The 24963-nt window shown below is 55.6% G+C and overlaps 2 protein-coding genes across 3 annotated transcripts in view; both read left to right on the top strand.

Moving 5' to 3' along the window:
- The window catches only part of ELL (elongation factor for RNA polymerase II), a 60267-nt gene extending 41453 nt beyond the window's left edge, over positions 1-18814 (top strand). The window contains exons 5-12 of the mRNA XM_036032599.1: positions 916-1213; positions 4633-4743; positions 9567-9663; positions 10923-11397; positions 14479-14545; positions 14808-14979; positions 16144-16188; positions 16804-18814. Of these exons, the coding sequence (XP_035888492.1) occupies positions 916-1213; positions 4633-4743; positions 9567-9663; positions 10923-11397; positions 14479-14545; positions 14808-14979; positions 16144-16188; positions 16804-16920 (1382 nt within the window). The 3' untranslated portion in view covers positions 16921-18814. The remainder of the gene's footprint in view (positions 1-915; positions 1214-4632; positions 4744-9566; positions 9664-10922; positions 11398-14478; positions 14546-14807; positions 14980-16143; positions 16189-16803) is intronic.
- A 2501-nt stretch (positions 18815-21315) lies between these two features.
- Positions 21316-24865, top strand: ISYNA1 (inositol-3-phosphate synthase 1). Of its 2 annotated transcripts, XM_028519565.2 has the most exons (11): positions 21316-21881; positions 21990-22118; positions 22223-22384; positions 22638-22770; positions 22862-23055; positions 23251-23400; positions 23478-23693; positions 23804-23968; positions 24061-24174; positions 24252-24469; positions 24563-24865. In XM_028519565.2, the coding sequence occupies exons 2-11, from the start codon at positions 21999-22001 to the stop codon at positions 24759-24761; spliced, it is 1671 nt and encodes a 556-aa protein (XP_028375366.1). In that variant the 5' UTR covers positions 21316-21881; positions 21990-21998; the 3' UTR covers positions 24762-24865. The 2 variants fall into 2 exon arrangements, with proteins under 2 accessions (XP_028375366.1, XP_028375368.1); XM_028519567.2 differs by lacking the exon at positions 21316-21881 and having other exon boundaries at positions 21971-22118.
- The last annotated feature ends 98 nt before the right edge of the window (positions 24866-24963 follow it).

Genomic DNA, 24963 nt, shown 5'->3' with positions numbered 1-24963 from the left:
CTCTTAGGTTGTTGGCAGGCACTTCTGGCTGGGCCTGGTCCCCATCCCATGTCAGCCTGTTGGCTGGGTTCTCTAGAGACAGAGTCAAGCCCTGAGGACTCGAAAAACACTTCTTCCTGTGTTAATCTGACAAGTCAAATTTGAGGGATAAGAGCAAAAAGAAATCATCGTGGGGAAGTTTTTGGCCCAAGGGTTCGGGGCATGCACTCGGCCATCCACATTTCCTTTGTAGTAGGGGTGCTGTGCGGGACAGAGTTAACAACTTCCTCCCTCGAGAGTGGCGCTCTCAGGCTGGGTGGAGGGGGCAGCCATGCTGGGCCCCATAGTGTGTACCAGAAGGACGGGGATTGGCCCGCTGCCTCCAGGGCTCTGGGCACAGCCACATCTGCTTGAGAGGCAAGCATTCGGAGCTGCAGCTGAGGAGCTGCTAACATCTCAGGTTCTCCAGAGCAGCTACCCAAACAGCCGAGACCTTTATTTCCTTTTTTATAAAAGAGTGGTGGGTCCCATGGGGCCCTTGGCAGGTCAGGCCTCCCCCGGCCCCCATTTAATATCAGGAGGGATCATAGACCAGTTTCCTCTCCCTGTGGTGGTCAGTGTTTTTGTCCCCAGGATTCAGGTTGTCCGTGATGAGTCGGTTATGGCCCTAAACATGCTTGTACTTTTGCCACTCTCTGTTCTGAGCCTGCTGGTACCCAGTGAGCTGTATGTGGTCAGCAGGTGGCACTCTCAGCCACTCTGGATTCCCACCAAGCAGGCTAAGTGGGATATGCTGGCTTGGCAGGCAGGGGTGTGGTGCTGTTGCCCATCGCTTTCCACACTCAAGATCTCGGCATCAGCCCCAAGCACTGGAACACCATGGTCACCCCCTCCCCTCCTCCAATCCTTAATTTAACACCCTGGTTCTCGTTGTAGGCAAGAAGGTTCAGTTTAGGAAACCAGCCCCAGGGGCGACAGATGCTGTGCCCTCCCGGAAGCGGGCAACCCCCATCAACCTGGCAAGTGCCATCAAGAAGAGTGGTGTTAGTGGGGGTGGTGGGGTGTCTCAGAGGCCTTTCCGTGACCGGGTGCTGCATCTTCTGGCACTGAGGCCCTACCGGAAGGCCGAACTGCTGCTGCGGCTCCAGAAGGATGGCCTGGCCCAGGCAGACAAGGACACGCTGGACAGCCTCCTCCAGCAGGTGCATGCTTACCCAGGGCTGGCTGGGGTGGGGTGGGGTCCAGCCAGCCTGTGAGCACCCTCTACAGATGGTCTGGACACACGGTGGGCTGGGAGTGTGGCATTTACTGTTTGGGGGCTTACAGGTCAGCTCAGAGAAGCCAGTGCTGTGCTCCTTGACATCTGCTAACACGTAGGCATGGGCATTGCACAGGAGATCCAAGACTTCAGTTGCACAAGCGTTTTAGAACTGAGTGACGCCAGGGATGCACACTTGTTAGTTAGGGAGAACTAGGGCTCAGCAGTTAGGTGGGCTTCCCTGCCAGTTAGCAGCTGTGACTCTGAGCAGGAGGCTTCACTTCTGAACCCTCTAGTCCCCACCTGTGGCTGGGGCATGACTGCAACACCTCATGTGAGGACTAGGGCTTTCAGGGGGGGGGGGGGGACCTGGTGCTGGCAGGTAGAACCTGCTACTGAAAAATGGCCTGTGCTTTGGAGCAAGAACGGTGAGCCCAGCTACCTTAGCGAGCCCCTGCTCTGGCCCCCAGGGCTCTAGGGGGCAGCCAGAAGACCCTGGGAAGTGAGTGGCTTGCTCTGGCCATGTGATGGTGCTTCGCTGTGTTGCTGTGAAGACAGTCCTGCCAGCAACCTGAGGAGGAGGTTTGGTCAGGCCTCTCCGGGTTTCCCTCTACCAGTTCACCTGTCCTTCCTGCTTTCCACCTCTGAAACTCTGGGCACTCAGCCAGCACCTCCTGGGGCAGAAAGCCCACACCGAGGTGGTAGCTGTATCTAAGGATGAATTTTCACATTTGCTGAGCTCTTCAGCAGGCCTCCAGGTGTTTGTTTTCCCCCTTCTCAGTGCAGCCCGAAGCTCTGGCAATCCACACGGCACATTTGGTAGGAGGATGTCGGCACCTGTGCTCTGGCTAGGGTCCCTCCCTCATCACCCTTACTCCCCAGAGTTCATGGCAAAGGGCAGGTGTAGGGAGATGAGGCCTCTGTGGTTTTCCCCTATTGGAAAAGATGAAGCTTCATTCCATGCGTGGTTGCAGATCTGGTCTGGGGCCCAGGCCCACCCATAGTCACTGAGGACCCATGGGCAGGCACCTCCCCACCCTTTGCTAGGAAGACATCTCCTGTGTCCCAGGGTCCATCATCAGGATGTCGGGGGCTCCCATGGGCACTCACTAGGCACCTCTGTGGATTTGGCTCCTGAAGCACCATCCCCAGATCATAGGTCATGCTGGCAGAGACCGGGCAGCGGTTTTTCTTCCTGAGAGTTCACGAGTTGGCTCCAAGGCTAGCCAAAGCATCCAGAAAGCTCCAGAACCAAGGACAACCTTCCCAGGGAACTCAGTTCCTTGGATAGTCAAATGTATTGGCTTTGTCCTTGGGAATAAAAGGGAAGCATACAGAAGGCCCTTCCCCAGGGCTGGACACCCCCAGAGACCAATTAGGGGAGTCTGACAGAGCTGTCAGATGTGAGTCAGGACTAAAGACACCAGTAGGACCCATGCCTGCCCTTGGACATGCCCGCAGCCCTCAGTGCTGCCAGCTGGGCCCTCAGCCTCTGGTGTGGTGTTTTTAGGAATGCCCTCGCTCCCACCCTCCCCCTTGCCCTGTTTGTGTCTGGAATGAAGAAGAAACATGAGAGCCCCTCAGATGTAGGGTGTGAAACTTTAGCTGACTGAACACATGGTTGCACCTGAAGTTACCCTCAGAGCAGCCCTCTGACACAGCAGGACACCAGGCTCCGTTTTCTGGAGAGACAGGTCTGGAGGTGCTGATAGGGACCTGTCCAGAGCACCTGCTTTGTCTCTAATCCCCCCTGGGTGCTCTAGGCCTTTCTGGAACCAGAGAGGCACCATGCTGGGCTCTGGCTTCTCTGCTCAGCTTGGGTTGACAGCCTCTTGGAGGCAGCCCAGCCAGCATCTGCAGGCAGAGCATCCTGCTCTGCTTTCTCTAGAATGGCTCCATCTGCCATGTGCTTCTGTGTTCACTACCCACCTAGCCCTCCCCAGCGATGGTGGGGCAGCAGGCCCCTGTCAGCATGGGGAAGAGGAAGGTCTCTGGGAATACTCTGGGCTGCTTCTCGCCCAGGCTGGTCAACCTCCCCATGTGCCCAGGGGTTCCGATGAGCAGCACTGACTACGCTGTGCCCCTCACCCGAGCCTTCTCTCTTCCTTCTGTGGGAACGTTTAAAGCAGAGATTTAAGGTATCTGTCTCCAGTGCTGGCTGGGCCTCAAAGAAACCCATAGGCTGTCCTCCTGGGTGGGAGTGTTGATGGGTGGGAGGCTCTTCTGGTGAGCATTTAAGCAAAATGTATCAAAAGTTGTAAAAATGTTCAGAACCTTTGACCCACTGATCCTGCTTCTGGGAAGCTGGTTGAAGAAAACATTGCCTGTGTGGAATAGGCTGCACACATTGACGTCTGTTTTCTGCTGCAGAGAAATTGGAAGTGCGTCAGTGTTCAGCAAAGGAAAAGCATTGGAATGAATCACAGTTGGCCATTTGGTGGAATATTACTCAACTGTTAAAAAATGCTCCTTGTGGAAATTGCGGGTGACGTGGAGTCCTCTTGGAACCCAGCAATAGGGAGGAATAGCAGCGTATGGCTGGCACATGTGTATGTAGCAGACCAGGGTGCCCAGCGCACCCAGCAAGACAGTCACAGAAGTGCCTGCCTTAGGGCAGTGGCTTTCACACCTTCAAGCAACCCTTAAGGCAGATGTTTAAGTCCATCTTTGAAAACCATGTTGGAGGCCAACTCAGCCTTTGTTAACCAATGGGAGCAGAGCGGTCTGCTGCACAGAATGTGGGCTCAGTCTGGCCCCTGGACACCCCCCCTCACCTGGCATCCCCAGCCTCAGCTTCACCCTCTGTCCTGGGAGCTGCAAATCATAGTGGGGACGTCTTCATCTGTTCGAGCTGCTGTAACAGTCACATGGACTGCGTGGCTCAAACAACACACACTCACTTCTCAGTTGTAGAAGGTGGATGTTCAAAAACAAGGTGCCAGCAGATTGGGTTGCTGGTGAAGGTCTCCTTCCTGGTTCGCAGACAGCATCTTCACACTGCCTCACATGGCAGGAGGGGTGAGGGAGCTCTTGGAGCCTCTTTTATAGAGACTAATCCCAGTCATGAGGGCTAACTCTTAGGACCTAATCACCTCCCAAAGGCCTCACCTCCCATGTCACCATTACATAGTGTGACATGAATTTTAGGTGGATATACACATTCATTCCATAGCAGGGGGTAGGCCGGGGATGGGGTTCATAGATGGCAGTTCCCCTTTTTGAAGCCAGGCTGGCCCCTAGCAGCTGTAAGACGTGTGTGTCTGGACCTAGTGCAGAAGAGCTGGGTGTGGGGTATTACCCTCTTTCTTTCCAGGTCTGTGTTTTCCTCCATGTTCCCTATCCTCCAGGCTTCCCACAAGCTGACGCTGGCTCTGTGTTGCAGGTGGCCAAGTGAGTGCCAAGGATGGCACGTGCACACTGAAGGACTGTGTGTACAAGGATGTGCAGAAGGATTGGCCTGGCTACTCAGAGGGCGACCAGCAGCTACTAAAGCGCATGCTTGTCAGGTAAGGCCACCTCCCCTGGGCCTGGGACAGATCTCATCACCAGAATGCTGGGGTGGCCTCGCCTAGTCCCAAAGGCCTCGGGACCAAGAGCCAGGTGGAAGGGTCCTTGGGAACTCTCTGACCATCTTCCCCACTGCCTAAGTAGCCCACCTTGGCCTCCTGCTGGGGAAAAGGCCATTCCCTGATGTGGGGGTAGAAGGCATGTGTCAGTCACTCTCACCAACAGCATGGTGCCCTACAGAGGCCTCAGTCCAGCCAGACTGTTTCCACTGCCCGCCTCCCTTCCCATGAAACTTCTTTCTCAGAACCTGTGAGTCCTCAAGCGCTTCTACTTAGGAGACTGTGCCTCCTCCCTAAAGCCATTTAAGAATGTGAAGCAGAGAAAGTTGGACAAAGCTCCCCACAGATGGGACTAGGCAGGTGTATTAACACATCCCTCTGGGTTAATTGGAACCAGAGGTCAGGAGTAGCTTAGGGGGCTCTGGGAGGAGTGAGTAATGGCCAGCAATCGATTTCTTTGATTGAGGCCTAGCCTGGGAGCCGGTGGATCGCTGATCACCTATATTTTTCCATGTATGATGTGTTCCTGTGTATAATGTATACCCGTGTTTTTGGCCCAAACTTTCAGAAAAAGTCTTCATTTAATTTTTAGTTCTATATATTTATATTTAGATATGTTTTTTGTATTATAAAGGAGTTTTAGCATTTTTCACATACTATGGTACAAGAACTTTATGTAGCAAGTTATTACAAAACTCAAGAACCAGATACAAGGTATTTCAGGAACTACCACATATAACGTGCATCTTTATTTTTCCCTCAAAAATTTGAATGTGCATTATGCATGGCAAAATACGGTAATACTTAAATGGTATCTCAAGGACATGGAGCTGTTTACGAAGGGGCGTTTTTGTTGTTGTTTTAATTCAGCTCTTCAAAGGAGTAATTACATCTGGAAAGCAGAACTGAGTTGGGCCACTCTAGGTGAAACCCAGATTTCTCCTCATCCTGCCCCTGCTCTGGCTGTCCGAGGTCTCTCGGTGCTGGGGAGCCGAGAGGAGACCATCTCTGTAGAAGAGATGCCCTCTCCCATTTCCCCTCTCTGTTGCCCTAGCTAAACATGGCAGGTTGTCAATGACCCCTCCTGCAGGTGTTTTCATTCATCAAGAATTTTTGGTAAAAGGTCCAGTGTTAACATGGCTGATTACTCCCATCCAGTTGCTTTGAGGTGGCGCTTACGGGGCCCAGCAAGGCTGCTCCTGTCTGTCTTTCCTTCCGAGTCCCTCACCAGGTTTCCGGATCCCAGAGCCTTATCCTCACTGAGCTCCCAGGAAGGGGCATGGCTGAGAGCAAGTAGCCTGTGTACATGTTTGCATATAAATGTGTGCACACACGTACATGTGTTTGGTTGGTAGGGAACAGTGAGAGGTTCCCCCCCCCGGCCCTGTGTACATCCACGTGGACAACCTCGTAGGTGATTTGGGGGCAAGGGGCACTGTGGCCCTCAGAGTCTGAAAAACTCGCCCTGTCCTTCCCCATGCTTCCTCTGATTCTGCCACTGGGGCACTGTGCTCTTGGGCTCTTCCTGTTGTCTTCCCTCTTGTCTTTTCTCTTTTTTTTCCTTTAGGAGATTTCTTTGGCCTCTCCCATCCTATCTTGTGGCCATCGTTTTTAGTTCCTAAGAGTCCTTCCTATAGTCTTTTTGCAGCATCATGTTCTTACCCATGGAGTGATGCGACTTCTGATTAAGGATATTTTTTTAAATATAGCTTTATTGAGATACAATTCACTTAACACAAGTAACTTATTTAAAGTGTTTACAACTTACTGTTATTTAGTATATTCGCAGTGTTGTGCAGCCATCACTTCTGTCTATTCCTAGAACGTTTCCGTCACCCCAAAGGAGACTCGGTCCTCATTAGCATTCACTCCCCCATCGCCCTTGCCCCCCCAGCCCCTGGGCAACCACTAATTTGTTTTCTGTCACTGTGGACTTGGCCTGTTCTGGACATTTCGTATAAATGGGGTCATACATCACGTGGCCTTTGTGCTTGGCTTGTACGTATTGTGATGTTTTTAAGGTCATCCAGGTTGTAGCATGTGTCAGCGCTTCATTTCTTTTATGGCCAAATAACATTCTATTATGTGGTTGGGCCACATTTTATTTATTTATTCATCTGTCAATGACAACCTGGGTTGTTTCCACCTCCTGGTGTGATTGTGCTGCCCTGAGTATTTGTGTCCAAGGGTTTGTGTGGGCGTGGATTTTCAATTCTGTCAAACACATACTATTTTTGTCTTATGTCTTTTTCTTTTTTTTAGATTTTATTTATTTTTAGGAAAGAGGGGAGGGGAGGGAGAAAGAGGGAGAGAAACATCAATGTGTGAGAGATACATCAATGGGTTGTCTCTCGCACGCCCCCCACTGGGGACCCAGCCTACAGTCCAGGCATGTGCCTTGACTGGAAATCAAACTGGCAATCTCCTGGTTCACAGGCCAGCACTCGATCCACTGAGCCACACCAGCCAGGGCCACATACATTTTTTTAAGCTTTAAAAATACTCTATTTACTTATTTTAGAGAGAGAGAATAAGGGAGAGAGGGAGAAACATCGATTTATTGTTCCACTTATTTATGCATTTTTTTGGTCAATTCTTGTATGTGCCCTGATCTGGGATTGAACCTGCAGCCTTGACATATAAGGACGATGCTTTGACCAACTGAGCTGCCTGCCCAGGGCCTTGCCATATGGTAATTCTATGATTAACTTCCTGAAATATCACTGAACTCTTCCTTAGTGACTGTACCATTTTACATTCCCACCAGCAGTGCACAGAACTTCCAATTTCTCTACATATTTGCCAACACTTTTCTATTTTTCATTTTTGAGTCTAGCCATCCTAGTAGGTGTGAAGTAGTATCTTATTGTAGTTTTGATTTGCATTTCCCTGACGAAGAACAATGTTGAGTGCCTAGTCATGTGCTAATTGGCCATTTGTATATCTTCTTCGGAGAGATGTCTATTAAGGTCCTTTGTCTTTCTGAAGATAGTAAGATTGGTGTTTTTGTTGTTGAGTTAGTTTTCATGCCCTCAGTCTCCCCCTTTTTAATGTATTTTTTCTATTTTGGAGCCTGACATTTGTTGCCCAGAAGCCCTAATCTCCTCAGGACTTCCTGCTTGGCAACTCTGGCTCCTCTGGAGGGTCTCTCTACTTTCTCTTTTCCCAAGGCCACATGTCTGTCCCTCCTGTTCTCCAGGTGTGGCCCGAGCAGCCTCCTAGCACCTGGAGAAGGCCTGGGTTCCTTTTCCCCAGGACGTGCTGTGACTCGGCAGCAGACCAGGTCCCAGCGCAGGGCTGCGTGGGAGCAGTCTTGCTGGAGCTCCTCCTCAGAGGTCCCTGAGGCTCCAACCCCCAGGCCTCAGGATCATATAGGACAGACACCACCTGTACTGCTTTAGTGTTGAATGTTATTCTCTTTTTCTGTTTCCTCTTCATGTCTTTTTAGTGGGGGCCTTGAAAGAGAGTAGACAGAAATACCTGTCCTTGGTTTTCAATCTTTAACCAGAGCTCTGGTGGCTTCTCTGTGTCTGGACAGCAAACCTGCCCCACCTTGGCCATGGGGACCATGTTGCCTAGTGAGCTCCTGCATGTTTTTTTATCCTCACCTGAGGACATGCTTACTGATTTTAGAGAGAGGGGAAGGGAGGGGAGGGGAGGGGAGTGGAGGGGAGGGGCGGAGAGCGAGAGCAGGGGAGAGAGAGAAATATCAGTGTTGACAAAAACATCGATTGGTTGCTTCTTGCATGTGCCCTCACACTGGATCAAACCTGCAACCTAGGCATGTGTCCTGACTGGAAATCACACCTGTGACCTTTCGGTTTATGGGACACGGGACGACACTCCAACTAACCAAGGCACGCCGGCCAGGGCAGCTTCTGCATGTCTTGGGTACCTTCCCTGTGGCTCTTGCTGCATTTTGGGCCATATGCAGGGGACAGCACCAGTGGCCTGGAGTGTGAGCCTTGGGCAGGGAGTCAGGCTTGCTTGTTGCTAGTTGAAGCAACACAGATGTGGCCTCTAAGCCCCCGGATCTCAGCCTCCCTGCAGGTCAAGGAGGGCCCTCGGCACCATACATAGTGCCAGAGTCCCTGTCAGGGCCTCCTTTTGCTCATCAAGTGTTGTTGGGGTGTCTGCCTCTTCTTTTATCACTGGCTACATTGTTTCACTCAGGTCCAGGTGGGTCAGTGGCCATCCTTCTCATCCACAAGGAGATGCTGTAGTCTGGGCCCCCAGGATGGTGGGTGCTGAACCCAGGAGCCCTTCCTGTCATGGACCAGGGCATCTTGGTTCTCTCCTACATCCTGTAAAGTTTCTACAGTGAACATCATTATTAGGATGAACAGTTGAGAGGCCAGCACCCCAGTGTCCCAGCTCCCTTGGGGAAATAGTACAGACATTGAGGATTTGGTCAATTCTACATGGTTTCCTGGTCCCCATGGTAACAGGAGTCTAGATGAACAGGTGATCAATTGACCTTTCTCTGGGCACAGGACATCCAGTGGGGCAGTCCTCTGGGCAGGGAGGCCACCGCCAAGGGGCAGCTGTGGATAAACCTAGGGCAGGATATACTCTGGTGGCTCTGCCCACCAGGTCCTAACATACCCATCACACTTGCCTTCCTCTGGATCAGGGCAGCAGCCCATCCCCAAATCACTCAGGGAAGGTGGGACTGTGTTGTGTCTTTGCAGAGACAGGTGGACCTGGGTACACCTTGTGGGTTACTGCTGCAAGCCCCCACCCACCCTGCTTTTCCTTCGCAGGAAGCTATGCCAGCCGCAGAGTGCAGGTGGCCTCCCTGGAGACTCTGCTGCCACCAGCCCTCCAAGAGAGCATGGGAGCTCGGTCTCACCCCCGCAGGTAGGAGCAGTGGATGTGAGTGTGACTTTGTGGAGCTGCTGAAGCTTGTGGAGCAGGTCTCACCCAGAGCCACTGGGCCTGACCCAACCTTGATGTCTGGGGAGTCTGTTAGGCCCTTGGCCCGGGGCTGGGACATTTTTTTCAATGAGTGAGCAGCTGTCTGGCTTCCCTTAGGCTTGGCCTAAGGGCCCAGGACCTGGCTGTGCTTCCCTTAGACACCTTACAGTAGTGTGGCTAAGGAGGGACAAGCACTAGGCTGCTCTGAGCCTCGTGTTTTGTCTGTATGTGGTTCTGCTGCCTCTCGGGGCTATTGAGGAGTCTGTAAAATTGGCTGCAGGACGAATGGCACCCAGTGGGGTGATGTGAGCCGTGGTGGCTGCTGCTATTGTAGTCAGTAGTTAGGAAGGGTGGCAGGGAGTCGGGGGAGGTGTGGCTCACTTGGCTTTGGCTGGGGTGGTCTTTAGCTCTGCTGCTGTAATCACTGCTTGAGCTTTTTGGTAAGAGCTGTCCCCAGCCACCTTTATGCTCTGACTTGTGAGTCCCACATCCAGGCCCCTCTCCTTTCTCCTTCCCCTTCCCTTCCCTTCTTCCCTCTCCCCCTCATCTACCCCTCCTTCTCTGGCCTGCAACACTCAACCCATGTCCATGGCCATGAGGCCTTCTTGTAGAAAGGCTGGATCCATGTACACATCCCAGCTGTGGGGCCTTGTCTCCCCCACACCCTACAGCTGCCCCTGGGTCAGGGCTCCCTGGGCCAGTGCCGGCTCCTCTCTTACGGTCCGGCCTTGCCTCACATGCCCCAGTGTAACCATCTGTGAAATGGAGATGAGACCTGGACCACGGCACCGGGCTGCCCTAAGATCAAAGTAGTCAGGGGTTAGGGGTGATGGATCTTGGCCTGTGGGGCTGCCCTGTATCCCTCAGAGTTGGCTCGTCAACCATCTCTGTCGTTGGGGGAAGACACTGAGCATAGCAACATTTCAAACCAATCTCTGGAGGTGGTTGGGCCAGTGCACAGATGACCCAGCTGCCCTTCTTCCTCAGCACGTGTCCTTGGGGTGGGCTCCAAGGGCCTGGCTGGTATCTGCTTGCCCCTGTGTGGCTGGACTAGGCCTTTCAGGCGGGCACTGGGTTTCCTGGGGCCTGGCCTACCTGCTCACTTAGCTCAGGTAGGCCTGTTGCTGCTGAGCCACTCCCCAGGGCACACCAGTTACTCCAGACACAGGCTCCCCTCTAAAATGGTTTCCCTTTCTTTCCAGAAACGGCATCAGCCTCCTGATTTTATTGACCCACTGGCCAACAAGAAACCAAGGATATCACACTTCACACAGAGAGCTCAGCCTGCCCTCAATGGGAAGTTAAGTGTGCCCCATACCCGGGAGGCCCTGCTGCCCACCCCAGGCCCACTGACTGGCACAGATGCCCACCTACCTCCACGGCTGGATCCTCCGAGGGCACACGACCCTTTGGCTGATGTCAGCAATGACTTGGGCCACAGTGGCCGGGACTGTGATCGCGGGGAAGTGGCCACCTCAGCCCCCACTGCGTGCCTAAGCCTGCCCCTGCTGAAGGACTGTGCCCAGCCCAGCAAACCCCACGGCAGCTCGTCTCGTGGCAAGTCCAAGAAGAAGTACAAGAAGCACAAGGACAAGGAGAGGGCAGCTGAGGACAGGCCCCGGGCTGAGCCACCAGACCTTGTGCCTGGCTCCCTTGGAGCCCCGCCAGGTGCCCCAGGTAGGTGCTGAGAGGCAGGCCTGCAGGCCGGGGCTCTGTAGGAGGGCACTTCCGACAGCCTGAGCACTGGCTCCACTCAGTGCCAAGGGGACCACATTACTCCACATGCCCCTGCACTGGCTCACTCTGCACCGTGTTCTCACACCGGGCCCCTCTGAATGACCCAGAGGTCTCAGCCTCGGCATCTCCAGCAGTCTTTTGTGTGCCAGGCCAGCAGTGGGGGCTAGAGACACAGGGTCCACCAAGCTGAGTCTCACAGGAGGGACAATGCATGGGGAGAGGGACAAGTTCCTGGTGCAGACACTGAGAGGAGCCAGACGCCTGGTGGGCTCAGGGAAAGCTGTGGGGATGGCCTGGTGAGAGAAGGGCTGCACCTGGATGCCATGGGCATCGTGTGGCCTGAAGAGCCTATGGGGGAAGGGTTTGGGAGGTTGTTCATAGAACAGTGGGCAGTGAGAGCCAGAATGAGGTCATGGAACGGGTCACACAGCCAGTCAGGACGACAGAAGTCGAAAGATCTGGGGCCTCAGCAGCATGATGAGGGGTACAAGGGTGGCCCAGGCCATGTATTGAGCAGGAAAAGCGCTATGGGGCTTAGGGACACTGCAGAGGCATGTGGACTGGCCAAGCTGTCAAGAGAACCTGGGCCACCCTGAGTTCACAGCCCCAGGCACCTGAGCTGAGCCCCATGTGACTGTGAACTTGGTCAGTATGTGGCAACACTGTCACAGCCCCCTCTTCCCCTCCACATGCAGGCAGTTCCAGGCTTGTCATCTGCTGCAGCTCTGGGATCATTTCCCCAGGCAGAGTCAGAGCAAGGGCCATTTCTGGGGTAATAAAGCCACTTTTGGCTTTTTTTTTTTTTAAGATTTTAAAATTTATTTTTAGAGAGGGAAGGGAGGGAGAAAGAGAGAGACAGAGAAACATCAATGTTTGGTTGCTGGGGGCCGTGGCCTACAACCGAGGCATGTGCCCTGACTGGGAATCAAACCTGCGATGCTTTGGTTCACAGCCCGCGCTCAATCCACTGAGCTATGCCAGCCAGGGCCCCACTTTTGGCTTTTTAAGGAGTTGTTCAGTTGTCCTCCAGAAAGGCTGCTACAGCCCCACACTCTAACTGGAGGACAAGTACTGGTAGACACAGAGTCAGTCAGCTGGCTTCCTGGTGTCTGGGTAGGCAGACTGGGAGAAGGTGGCCTGGTCTGTTGAGGGCCCCTCTGATCCCGACTTGCCCAGGAAGACAGGCTCTGAGCAGGCTGGCCCAGTAACATGATCTTTCCCGAACGATGGAAGCAAGACCCCTGCGCCTCTGGCAGGGCCCTGGGAAGGAAGGAGACTAGAAAGGGCCAGAAAGTTGTAGCCCCAACTGGCCCCGTGCACACATGGGGCTCAGATCCTGCCTTTGGTGAATTGGCCAGCCAGCTTGTCCAGCCAAGGTAAGAAAGTAAGGTTTAGAATCAGACAAACCAGGGAGTAGATGCCCCTAGGAAGAGGAAGGGAATGATTGAGCACCAGAAGCCAAGCCTGGTGTTGATGATCATCTTAACCTATGTCTTGAAGGGGGCTTACATGATAATAATGGGTGGGCACAGAGTCCGCCCGACCAGAACCCTCTTCATCCTATGCCACTCTGCAGCTCTCTCTGGGGTATGGGCTTTGCTCTGCATGTGGGCAAACATGAATGTGCAGGAACCACCCGTCTTCTAATAGTGGCATTGTTTGCTGGCACCAGGCCCCTTACCAAATGCCAGAGAACATTCTAGGTCAGCACCTGAGGAAGTGTCCTACAATGATTTAGCCCACTCTTCTGTGTGGCACTGTCCCCTAGCCTGGCCCTGTTGTCTCAGTTCTGCCTAATGATCACCTCTGACCCCAACTGGTACACCTGCCCCCACTCGTGCCTCCCAGAGCCACTGTCTGGCCACCCTCTTCATCACCCTGTGCTACAGACCACTCTGGGATCCTGTGCCCATCCCCCAGCTCTTACTCAGGCTGTGGACCACTCCTGTGGCCTCAGGGTACCTTCCTGGGCATGCTGGCATGCAGGGTGTGGGGCTTGGGCTCAGCTCGGGCCCATTGACCCCTGTGGGCAGGTTGGGAAGCCCTTTTTCTATCCTGCAGTGTGAACTCATTAGACACATCCCCTTGCCCTCGTCCCTGGGAGGCACAGGAGAAGCTAGTGGAGTGATGGAGATGAGAGGAGCAGCTATGGGGGCTGTTGCCAGTGAGGCTGAGGCCCCATGGCAGGAAACCCCTCTACTGGTAAAGGGAGGCCAGGTACTCCAGTAGGCAGGACCCCAAAGGTTTGTTAAGCTTCGAGGCAGAACATCCCGGGAGGCCTGCCTTGAGCCAGGCATGCATTATGGGAGCGTGGACTAAACCCTCTACTATGGGTCCATCAGGCTTTAGCCCAGGGAGAACACAGCCTCCTTAAAGACAACACACTCAGGTGGGGTGGGGGTGTGCTGCAGAGTGCACCTGGTGCCCAGATGCCTACCACCTAAGTGTGAAACCAACAGAGGGCTTGGCAAACTTCTCTCACTGAGGATATGCTCCAAAGTGATAAAACCTCTTCTATGTTGGGGAAAGCCATTGAAGAAGCTGGCAGGAGAGGTGAGGGTAGACACACTAGATTGTCATTTCAGTTGACTACGGCCCAGGTTGGCCTTGGTCTTGTGTCCTTGAGCCCCAGCACAACCACCTGGGGTGTGCCCCATCACAACTCTAGCCCAGCCCTGTTCCAGGGCTACCCTTTGGGTCCCAAAGTCCTCTGTCTGATGGGAAGAGTGGGAGCATTAGGTGGACCTCTGACCACTGATTCCGTCAGCAGAGAGCGGTGTAGGCAGGTTCAAGGTTTCCCCTGGGGCCATCTGTCTGTGCTTCATGGCCGGAAACCAAACACTCTGGGGACTTGTTTGCTCTGCACTTACACAGCTGTGGTTCAGGAACATACATGCGAACGTGATGGAAAGGCCGAGGTTCCCCTGGGTCCATGAGGATTCCACAGCCCCAGGGCTGTCCCTTCATGTCCTTCAGACAACAAAGCATGAACCTCTTGCAGATTTTGTTTGGTCCTTGTAGGTTTAAACGGGACCTGCAACAACTTGAGTGTCCCCACATCAACCTCGGAGACACCCGACTACTTGCTGTGAGTACTTCCTTTCAGCGAAATCTCCCAGGGGCTTCACCCCTGCCATCCCCTCCCATCCCTTTCCTGCACTGCAGATCAGTGGCAGCAAGACTGAGTCTGAGTCCCCGTGTGCAGGTTCCAGCCACTCACCCTGTTCTAGGCCAGGCTCCTTGCTTGAGTTGGCAGGGCCCTTCCTGGGTGGGGCTGCCTGCGCAGCCACGGGCACTCCAGCCTCTCTGCAGCAGCCCCTGAGCCCCACCATTCTCTCTCCCATTTCCAGAAAATACGCCACCATCTCCTCATCCGAGCAGCGCCAGAGCTATAAGAATGACTTCAACGCTGAATACAGCGAGTACCGAGACCTACACGCCCGCATTGAGCAGATCACGCGGCGCTTCACACAGTTGGACGCCCAGCTCCGGCAGCTCTCCCAGGGCTCCGAGGAGTACGAGGTAGGGCCCACACCTGACCCGGGTGGAGGGAGGGCCTGTGTTCTCACAGTTCAGCTAAGCCCAAGGCCTCCAAACCTAATCCTTGTCCTCCCTGTTGAGGAGGGTCTGTGCCATCATTTTGCCCTTCATGGACTGGCAGGTGGCCACCCCTTGCTGGTCATTTGATTGAGGCCTATCCCTGGGCAATGCCACTGGAGCCCAAAGGCTCTCTGCCTGCTTGGCCTCTGCAGTGAGGACAATGGAGCCAACTCAGCAGGTGGCACACGAGCCTTGGTGATTAAAGTAGCCAGGATGGCGAGGCCAGGGAGCAGTGGGCCGGGGCTGTATCCCTCACGGAGCCCTCTCTGCAGCCCACTACCCACGTCACAGGGTGCACCCTGGCCAGGAGGGGAAGAGCCAGGCCACACGGCACCCCATGGCCCAGCTGTGCACTGTGTGAGCCACGGTGGGAAGTGGGAGAGGATGGAGCATCCTTGTGGTCCTCCTACCTGTACCAGGAGTCCCTCCTCCTCTGGCCTAGAGCACATACTCTCCCTAAGCCCCTATGTGGGAGATCCCTGCAATGAAAGAGTCTTAGTCTCCAACTCTGAGGCACCAGCCTCCTTCTTGGGCACCCGCTCAGAACTGATCAACTAACTGCAGGGCCAGCAATAATTAATCGGGTCAGGGTTTATCTCCATTGGCAGAGGCCACTTTGGTTTTCAGAGGAGACGGCTCTTGATTGGAGGAGCGATGGGGGTTCTCAGGGGCTGGGACAGATGAGCCCCCAGGGATCCCCGTCCTTTCTGGCCTCATGTGGATTCACCCCAGTATCTCTCTGCACACTCAGGTAGTCAGGGGCCTCTGCGCTTAGCCAAGAACAGTGGGCAGGTCAGCTGGGCTACAGGGGAAGGAGGCCGCCTGCCTGCTCTTTGCCCCCTCCCACTATGCTTGCTTGTCCCTGAGGCTGGGCCCCTGCACTTTGCCCCAGGTCCAGCTTCCTTCCCCCAGCCTGCCCTTCCTTTGTACTTAGGTCAGCTGCCCTCAAGGCCACCTGGAGGCTTATTGTCCCTAGGCCAGTAGTGACATGCGGGTCATGGGTTATCAGTGAGCCCCTGCCCCCCAAACTCACTTGGAGCTTCCTACAGGTGAGGGCCATTGTTTTCTTGTTTTGTTTTCCTCTAGACTACTCGTGGGCAGATTTTGCAGGAATATCGCAAAATCAAAAAGGTAAGTCTCCACCCCACTGTGGGGGTGGCAGGGAGCAGCCTCTGTCCATGCACCCCAGCGCCCTCCAGCTCTCCCACTGCTCAGTGTGCGCCCATAAGGTCAAGGAAAGGAGACAAAGTACCCAGCTTCAGCAGCCAGCCTGGCAGGGATACCCATCCTTGTGGGCTCTGGGCTCCGTCCTCAGAGTCCCTGAAGGTCTGTGAGGTGGCTCCTCACTGATGCCTGGCCAGGGTGATACCAGCTTTTATTCCTGAAGGCCACTAGCTGTGGGTTCACCACATGTGTGCCCTGAGTGCCAGCTGGTTCCTTGCCAGTCATGCCCTAGCCCAGCTTTGAGGCTTCATGCTGATCATGCCTCCAACTCTTACCCAGGCCACAGCCCCATTTCCCAGGGTAGGGCCTGGGGCTTGGGAGGGACACCAGACCAGGGCTCTGGCCCAAGGTAGAGCAGGGGTCCCTGTTACTGCCCAGTGGTCACTGGCCTATAAGCAGGAGCAGTGGGAGCCCCGGGTGGCCAGTAGGCTAGCCATCTCCACACGGGGCAGCCCCCATTACAGCCATGCCCCATGGTGCCTGTGGCTGCAGGACGGGGCTCACCCTGATGCTCTGTTGCAGACCAATACCAACTACAGCCAAGAGAAGCACCGTTGTGAGTACCTGCACAGCAAGCTGGCCCACATCAAGAGGCTGATTGCCGAGTATGACCAGCGGCAGCTGCAAGCTTGGCCCTAGCCCAGGCCACAGGACAGGAGCTCCCCCTCCCTGGATCAGGGGAGCTGAGGCAGGGGGGCGGGGGGAGCTAAAAATGGGGGGGGAAATTTATTTAACAAAAATAAACACAAGGAAGACACGTTCATCTGAGCCAGCAATGCCGGCTTTCAGGGGAGCCCCTGCAGACCTGGCACCCACAGGTCACAGATGCAGGCAGGGTGTCCCGATCCCTGGCCCCCGTACCTCCTGAGCAGCCCTTGCCTGGAACAAGCTCCCTAGGAAGCCCACCTCTTCGCTGACTACAGCCCAAGGGGCTTCAGCTTCCTCTTGCTGGAAGATTTGGCCGGCCTGCCTGCCTTTTCTAGTTTTATACAAAGACAGCCACTTTTAGCTACTGCTCATGAGACTTGAGTCTATTTTTGTATGAAAGAGAAAGCATCTTTTTTCTAAACCTGTGCCTCCCCCTCTTTGGACGCCTAGGGTCTAGATGCTGCCCTGTGTTCTCTCTGCAGTATTACAGATGCCATTGGAAAGTCTGGGCAAGGGACCGGCCTTGGTCACCTTTCCCATGCTGGGCTCTGGCTGAGTGCCTGACCAGGCTCTCCAAGCCCAAGCAAGGGTGGGCTCTCTCTAAGGCGGTGTGCAGGGTGGGTCAACCCCCAGTCTATTTTGAGAACTCCAGCTGGCCCCCAGAGCAGCTGCCGGAGCCCCTGGCCTGTCCACTGTTTCCACTATTTCAAGCCCTCAGCTGTTGGGCACTGGGGTTCTCTGTGCTACGAGTTCATTATGCAGCAACAGTGCTGGACTTTATTCCGTGTTCTCAATTTCCCCTTTACTGCTGCTTTTCATGTACTGTTAAGACCTCACTCCGTTTCTCAGTCCCCTTGTGGGTCCTGGTGTTGTCTTAGCAGAGCCACCATGGGGTATGCACTCAGGGAGGGGCTGGGGATGGGTGGGGTCAGGGGACCCCAAAAGAGTGAGCTCAGAAAAGGCTCTCAGTCCACCCACTCTGGGGACACAGGCTATATGGACACCCCAATTGCTGCTTAGTTACTGTGCCTAGTATAGTGTCCTCCAGAGCACTGGGGAGCCGTGTGTGTGTGTTTGTGTTTGTGTGCACGTGGCCCCAGGTGCCAGGGCATGGTGGGGTCTGAGGGCTGTACTCAGATTCAGGACCACCTTCAGTGGGGTGGTGGGTAACTGTGACCCACACCCCCACAGGGAGAGCAGCAGTGCTCACAGGCACAGCTGTGTGTAAGCTATGGGGTATCTCCTGATGGTTTCCCAAAGAGCAGGCCCCTCGTGAATGCCTGCACTGTGCTCACCCCACAGTCTTTTCCACAGGCCCCTGGGCGTCCGAGCACTGAAGAAGCTCACCCTTCATGTTTCCCTAGCCATTGTGTTGTTTTTCATTTGCGACAGAGTGGGCAAAGGGCCGAGAAAACCCGGGACCCTGAGTTGTGCAGACAGCTGTGCATGTGGACGGGCGGACTGATGACAAGGGATCGTTGAAGGAGGCCCAACCCTCTGCCCTGGGAACCTAGTCAAGGGATTCTCAGATGAATTTCCTTTTTGTTGTTTGTTTTTTTCCCTTCCTTTTAAGGAATTACAAAGCTAAGAAAAGTTTTATGCTTTGGGGGTTGATGGACAAAAGTTCTAGGTGATTAAATATGGTCTTAACTTATTGATACTGTTTTTTTTCCTTTTAATATTGTACTGTGGAGAAAAACTATATTGAGCCATGGAGTTGGTGTTTACAAGAACTTTTCACTTTTGCCAAAATGTTACAATTGAAAGCATCCACGTCTGCAATTTCCTAATATTTTCTTAACGATCTGGTGTCCTTTTTGTACACTAAACAGGTGAATGCTGATTTTTTTCAACCTACAATAAATTTCACTGAACTGAAAGTAGAGCCCAGGCTGTGTGTGTCTGTCTGTCTGTCTAGGCCAGGTGGCCCTGTCCTGTGTGGGGCTGGGCTGGGGCCAGGCCATGGTGACTGGGCAGCCTGCCTGAGCCACTGCCCAGGAATGAGGCCAGCAGGTGGAGGCTGACCTGAGTCGGTGGGCCCTGCAGGTGCCAGGGCAGGAGGCCAAGACCGCCTGGTCACAGGTAAGAAATGACAGAGGAACAGGAGAGGCAGGTGTGTGAGCAGGGCAGTGGACCCGCCCCCCCCCCCCCAACCTGCAGTGTGGACAGGGTGGGCTGAGTCCAGCAGGGGGTTCCTTGGGCCTGCAAGCAGCACCATGTGGGCTGAGGAGGGTGCCCTTATTTGGGGAAACAAGCTGTGACTGATGACAACAGTGGTAACTTTATTGTTTGTTCCTCCTAGGCTGGCACACTAAGGCGTCCCCTGTGCCCTCGGTTGGGATGGGGATGCTGAGGCCCATTGGAGCCCTACAGGCCCATGGCCTTCCTGTCCCATGTTCTAGGTGAGGAACCAAAGGCAGAAGTCCTGGCCTCCAAGGACACAGTGGGGGGGGGGGGGGGAGCATTTATTTTGGGAGGAAAAAACAGATAAAGGGTAAGACTAGGATTAACGTCCAGGGGTCAGGGCTGTGGGCCTCAGCCTCCCTGGTGGCCCCCTGGCCAGCGACCTTGGCCTGAGTTCTGAGAAGGCCCAGCGATCCCAGGAGCACGGGAGGCAAGGTCAGGCAGGCCTGGCAGGGCAGAATGTACCCTGCCTCCTGTCACGCCTCAGCCTTGCCTGCCCATCCACCTCCCACCTCTGACAGCCTTGTCCGCATCCCCCCACACTGCCTGGCGCTGCCCTGACCATTGCCTCATTAGTGAGCTGCAGCTGCAGGCAGTTGGTTCCCTGAATATCCTTCCTAAGCCAAGCACGTCGTGAGTCCAGCCCACTCAGGTACCCAAAAGGGTCTTCCCCTATCCCTCAAGACCTACACTATGGTGCTTGGGGCTGCCCAACCTCTCTTGCCACCTGTCCTCCCACCAGTACCTGGACCCCAGAGCTGCTTCTGTGTACCAGGCTCCCCCTGGGCAGTGGCACTCAGCAGTAACCAAGATAGTTCTGCCCATGCTCTTAGGAGCCTGTGGTCTGGTGAAGACAGTGGTCTGGTCTGGACAGTGGTCCCCAGTTACCACCCTAGGCAGCACATTCACCCCATGTTGCACACTCAGCAATCCCAGCAGTCATCTTACAGTGAGGAGTAGCCCCCAGCTGCCCCCCCCCCCCCCCCCCCCCCCGGCACTGCCCAGCCACAGAGCCTGTCTGGGCTCGCTCTACCCTGCTAAGCCTCCTGCCGGCACTTCTCATGTGCTGCCCTGGGAATGCCGAGATTCCTTAGGCTGTGTCTTGGGGCCTTTCTCCTCTCTGCATACATTCCCATGACATCACATCCGGCCTGGAGGTATGAGCTCCCTCTGTGACCCTCTGATGTCCAACAGTTCAATTTCTGGAGCTGGCATCACACCCCACAGGTTAAGCTGCTCAGTCCCACAAGACTGTTCGTCCCCCTTACTTCAGACACCAGCCCATCCATACTTCTGAATGACTGACTATAAATCAGGATTTCGGACGACCCCCTCGCAGGTTTGGTAATTTGCTAGAATGGCTCTCAGTGCTCCACAGGGAGAGATGGCAGAGGCATGGTGTGGGGACGGGCATGGGGCTCCCATGCCTGCTCCCAATGTGTCACCTCCCCAGCACCTCCTGTTTTCACCCACACCCCGCCGCTGAGGGGGTTTTATGGAGGTTACATTTATGAGTAAATCACTGGCCACTGATGATCAAAGTCAATCTCCCCCCAAGAACCAGGACAAAACCCAAATACTTACACCATACTCTGTCTCCTGAGGGTCTGCTCTGGTTCCCCACACCACCTTAGCAACCCAGCCACCTTTTCATTTGCTCCGGAGCCATGCCCCAAGGTTTTTGTTTGGGCAGCCATTCACATCTCCTGATGTGTCTTCAGATCTCAAGTCCCCTTCCAGCCTGCCCTGACCAGCCCTCCCTCTGAGTTCCCTCCAGCTGGGGGTGCCCCAGGCCATTACCAACTCCCCTACACTGGGGGCCCCTTGAGAGCAAAGCCAGGGGCCAGTCTTAGAGCCCCACCCTCCAAGGCCTGGGCCCTGACCATGTTTCCTGCGAATGTTCTCAACTATCCACCTTTTGGGCCAACTCCAGTCGTGGAAACTTTTCAGCCAGAGGAGGCTTCTTGTTTTGGAAAGTTCCTGGGGAGCCACCCCCGCTCGCCCGCCAGGTTCCCACGCTCTTATCACTGGGTGCTAGTGGGATGCAATGCTGTGCAAGCCTAGCTCCTCCCCAGCTGGCTGCCTGGGCCTTGCCCTTTCCCTTTTCTCCTCTGCCCATCTAACAGCCACCCCGCAACCTGGCCCTGCCAAGCCCTCCGGCTATGGATAGGGAAACCTTTCTCTCCCAGGAACCCGCCCCCTGCTTCCTCTCAGCCTCTCAGGACCCCCACATGTGAGAGTCCTGTCAGACCTGGGAGTGCTTGGTGGGTGCTACTACTCAGGAGGGAAGGGGAGGCAGCCTGGGCTGAAAGGTAGTCTGGCATTGAGATGTAAGTCCTAGCTCATTCTGCTAGCCCAGTTTCCCCTGCAGTATCTCGGACCCAGGGACACCCTCATAGGCCCAACCAACCTGCCTTGTGACTGGGCCTGGTGCTTTAATGTTCTTTTATGAAATGGGGCTAAGATGCTGCGCGCCCTAGCAAGACTGTGTTGCGACGTGAATATACATATCCCGTGCTGGGGTCGCCGTCTACGGCCCACGTGGATGGCTGCAGCGCCCGGTGGGGAGGACGCGTGATAGCCTCGTGGGCTCTGCACTGCTGAGCCTCGAACCCTAGTCCAAGGCCAGTGTGCCCCTCCTCCCTGCACCCGGCTCCACAGCGCAGGGCGAGCGAGGGGCGGGGTGTGGGCGGGGCCAAAGCTCTTTTCTCTAGAGTTCGCGCGCCCAGAACGCCAGCCTTGCGCCACTGTCTGAACCGACTCTGCTGGTGAGTGGGATATGGGGGGCCCTGGGCGGAGTGTAGGTCTGGAGAATCGAGGTCTGCTGGGCTAGTTCTCGTGTTCCCGCTGACTTCCTGCCAACCCCGTGTCTCCAGCTCGCTGTGATGGAGGCCACAGCCCAATTTGTGGTCGAGAGCCCAGACGTGGTCTACGGCCCCGAGGTCATCGAGGCGCAGTACGAGTACCGGACAACTAGTGTCAGGCGTGAGGATGGCATCCTCAAGGTGGGCAAGGGAAGCCCGGAGTTGGGGAACCCGTAGAGCCGGGAGGGGGTGGGTTTGCCCAATGTCTCCAGCCCCAGGCTCACTGCACTGCCCCCGCCCCCCAGGTGCACCCCTCCTCCACGAACTTCACTTTCCGGACCGCCAGGCAAGTGCCCCGGCTCGGGGTCATGCTCGTCGGCTGGGGCGGCAACAACGGCTCCACGCTCACCGCTGCCGTGCTGGCCAACCGACTGCGCCTGTCCTGGCCTACGCGCACGGGTCGCAAGGTGGAGGGTCAAAGGGGGTGTTATGGAAGTTAGGAGTTTGTGCAGGAGGGGACTGGCCCTGAGAGATTGGGTCCACGGGAGGGGTTTCCACGGGGAGGAGGCTAAGGTGCTAAGGTGCTGGCGGTCTCTGGAGAGAGACTTTGGGAGGTGGGGGGAGCAGCGGCTTTTGGCTAGGAGCAGAGCCAAGGCCCTCCCACACTATGCCCACCGTCACCGTCATCACTCCGTCCCTTCCCTCCCACGCCACTCCCAGGAGGCCAACTATTATGGCTCGCTGACGCAGGCTGGCACCGTTAGTCTGGGCCTGGACGCTGAGGGCCAGGAGGTGTTTGTACCCTTCCGAGCGCTGCTGCCCATGGTGTCGCCAGATGACCTCGTATTTGATGGTGGGCGGTGCCCCGGGCGGGGGGTGGGGTGGGAGGCGGGGCCTGGAGGGGCCCAGCTAAGAGCCTGGCTGAGCCTGAGGGTTGCCCCTAGGCTGGGACATATCGTCGCTAAACCTGGCCGAAGCAATGCGCCGTGCGCAGGTGGTGGATTGGGGGCTGCAGGAGCAGCTGTGGCCACACATGGAAGCCCTGCGCCCAAGGCCCTCAGTCTACATCCCAGAGTTCATCGCAGCTAACCAGAGCGCACGTGCGGACAACCTCATCCCTGGCACTCGGGCGCAGCAGGTGCAGCACTTGTCCTCACTACCATTTGCCCCTTTCCCTGCCACCTGTTCCCCCCATTTACCCTGTTTTGCCTCGCACCCCACATTGTCCACTTGCCTCCATCCCAAGGGTCCAGGCTCCTCTTTGCAGTAGGGGAACCGAGTAGCTCAGGCCTCCACAGGTCAGGAGGCCTGTACTACTTTATCCCCTCCCTAGCTGGAGCAGATCCGAAGGGATATCCGTGACTTCCGGTCCCGCGCGGGGCTGGACAAAGTCATTGTGCTGTGGACAGCAAACACAGAGCGCTTCTGTGAATTGGTCCCTGGCCTCAATGACACTGCTGAAAACCTGCTGCGTACCATCCAGGTGGGTGCACCCAGGATGGATCATGGTCAGGGCCAGCCCAGAGAACCCCTCTACTGACTGTCTGCTTGCGCCCACAGCTGGGCCTGGAGGTGTCACCCTCCACGCTCTTCGCTGTGGCCAGTATCTTGGAGGGTTGCGCCTTCCTCAATGGGTCACCACAGAACACTCTGGTACCTGGTGCACTCGAGCTTGCTTGGCAGCGCCGTGTCTTTGTGGGAGGAGATGACTTCAAGTCAGGCCAGACCAAGGTCAAGTCCGTGCTAGTTGACTTCCTTATCAGCTCCGGCCTCAAGGTGCATGGGCCTGAGGGGTGCGTGGTTCAGGGGGTGGGGTCTAGACCCTGAGCTCCAGGCTCTTGCAGTGACGGGCCTCAAGTATCAGCAGGGACTCCTTGTTCCCACAGACTATGTCCATCGTGAGCTACAACCACCTGGGCAACAACGATGGGCAGAACCTGTCAGCGCCGCCACAGTTCCGCTCCAAGGAGGTGTCAAAGAGCAGCGTGGTGGATGACATGGTTCAGAGCAACCCTGTGCTCTATGCACCTGGCGAGGAGCCGGACCACTGCGTGTGTGGGGCACAGATGATGGGGGAGGGGTGTGCAGTAGGGGGGCCCTAGCACAGGTAGGTGGGCCCATGTGACCCCTTGCTGCCCCCCAGGTGGTTATCAAGTACGTGCCGTATGTGGGTGACAGCAAGCGCGCAATGGATGAATACATATCAGAGCTGATGCTGGGTGGCACAAACACGCTGGTGCTACACAACACCTGCGAGGTGTGGAGCGCATGGGGGGAGGAGTGGGATCCCCCCGCCTGCCTGCCTACCTATCGCCTGACCCACTGGCCCTGCAGGACTCACTCCTGGCTGCACCTATCATGTTGGACCTGGTGCTGCTGACTGAGCTGTGCCAGCGTGTGAGCTTCTGCACCGACTTGGACCCAGAGCCACAGGGCTTCCACCCAGTACTGTCGCTGCTGGGCTTCCTCTTTAAGGCACCACTGGCTCCACCAGGCAGCCCTGTGGTTAACTCACTCTTCCGACAGCGCAGCTGCATCGAGAACATCCTCAGGTGTGTCCTGCCTTTGGTCCTATACTCATCCTTGGGGGTGCACACAGGACCCTAGGGATTGGAGGCCCTGCTGAATCCCCACCTGTCCTCTAGGGCCTGCGTGGGGCTTCCGCCACAGAACCACATGCTTCTGGAGCACAAGATGGAGCGCCCCAGCCTCAAGCAAGTTGGTCATGTGGCTGCCTGCCATGTGTCTTACAAGAAAGAATTGGCACCAGTGGCCCCCAATGGCTGTACTGGTGATGCTAACGGGCACTCACAGACTGAGGCACCCCTGATGCCCACCACCTAAGGTGGTGGCCATACAGCTCCCACAACTCCTACCCCTGTTTCCCCTCTGGATCCGCCCTCCCAGACTCCTCCAAATACAATAAAAGCACTGTTACGTATCAGCAACACCTGCGAGTTTGGGGGACCTTCGACCTAACCCTAATACCCCCTTATTTCTCACCTGGTAGGACTCCTACCTACCCTTCAAAACTTGTCTCAACCCT

Source organism: Phyllostomus discolor, chromosome 8 (assembly GCF_004126475.2).
Source record: "Phyllostomus discolor isolate MPI-MPIP mPhyDis1 chromosome 8, mPhyDis1.pri.v3, whole genome shotgun sequence".
NCBI lineage: Eukaryota > Metazoa > Chordata > Mammalia > Chiroptera > Phyllostomidae > Phyllostomus > Phyllostomus discolor.
Note: the sequence above shows the minus strand (reverse complement) of the source record. Positions and strands in the feature narration are given on the sequence as shown.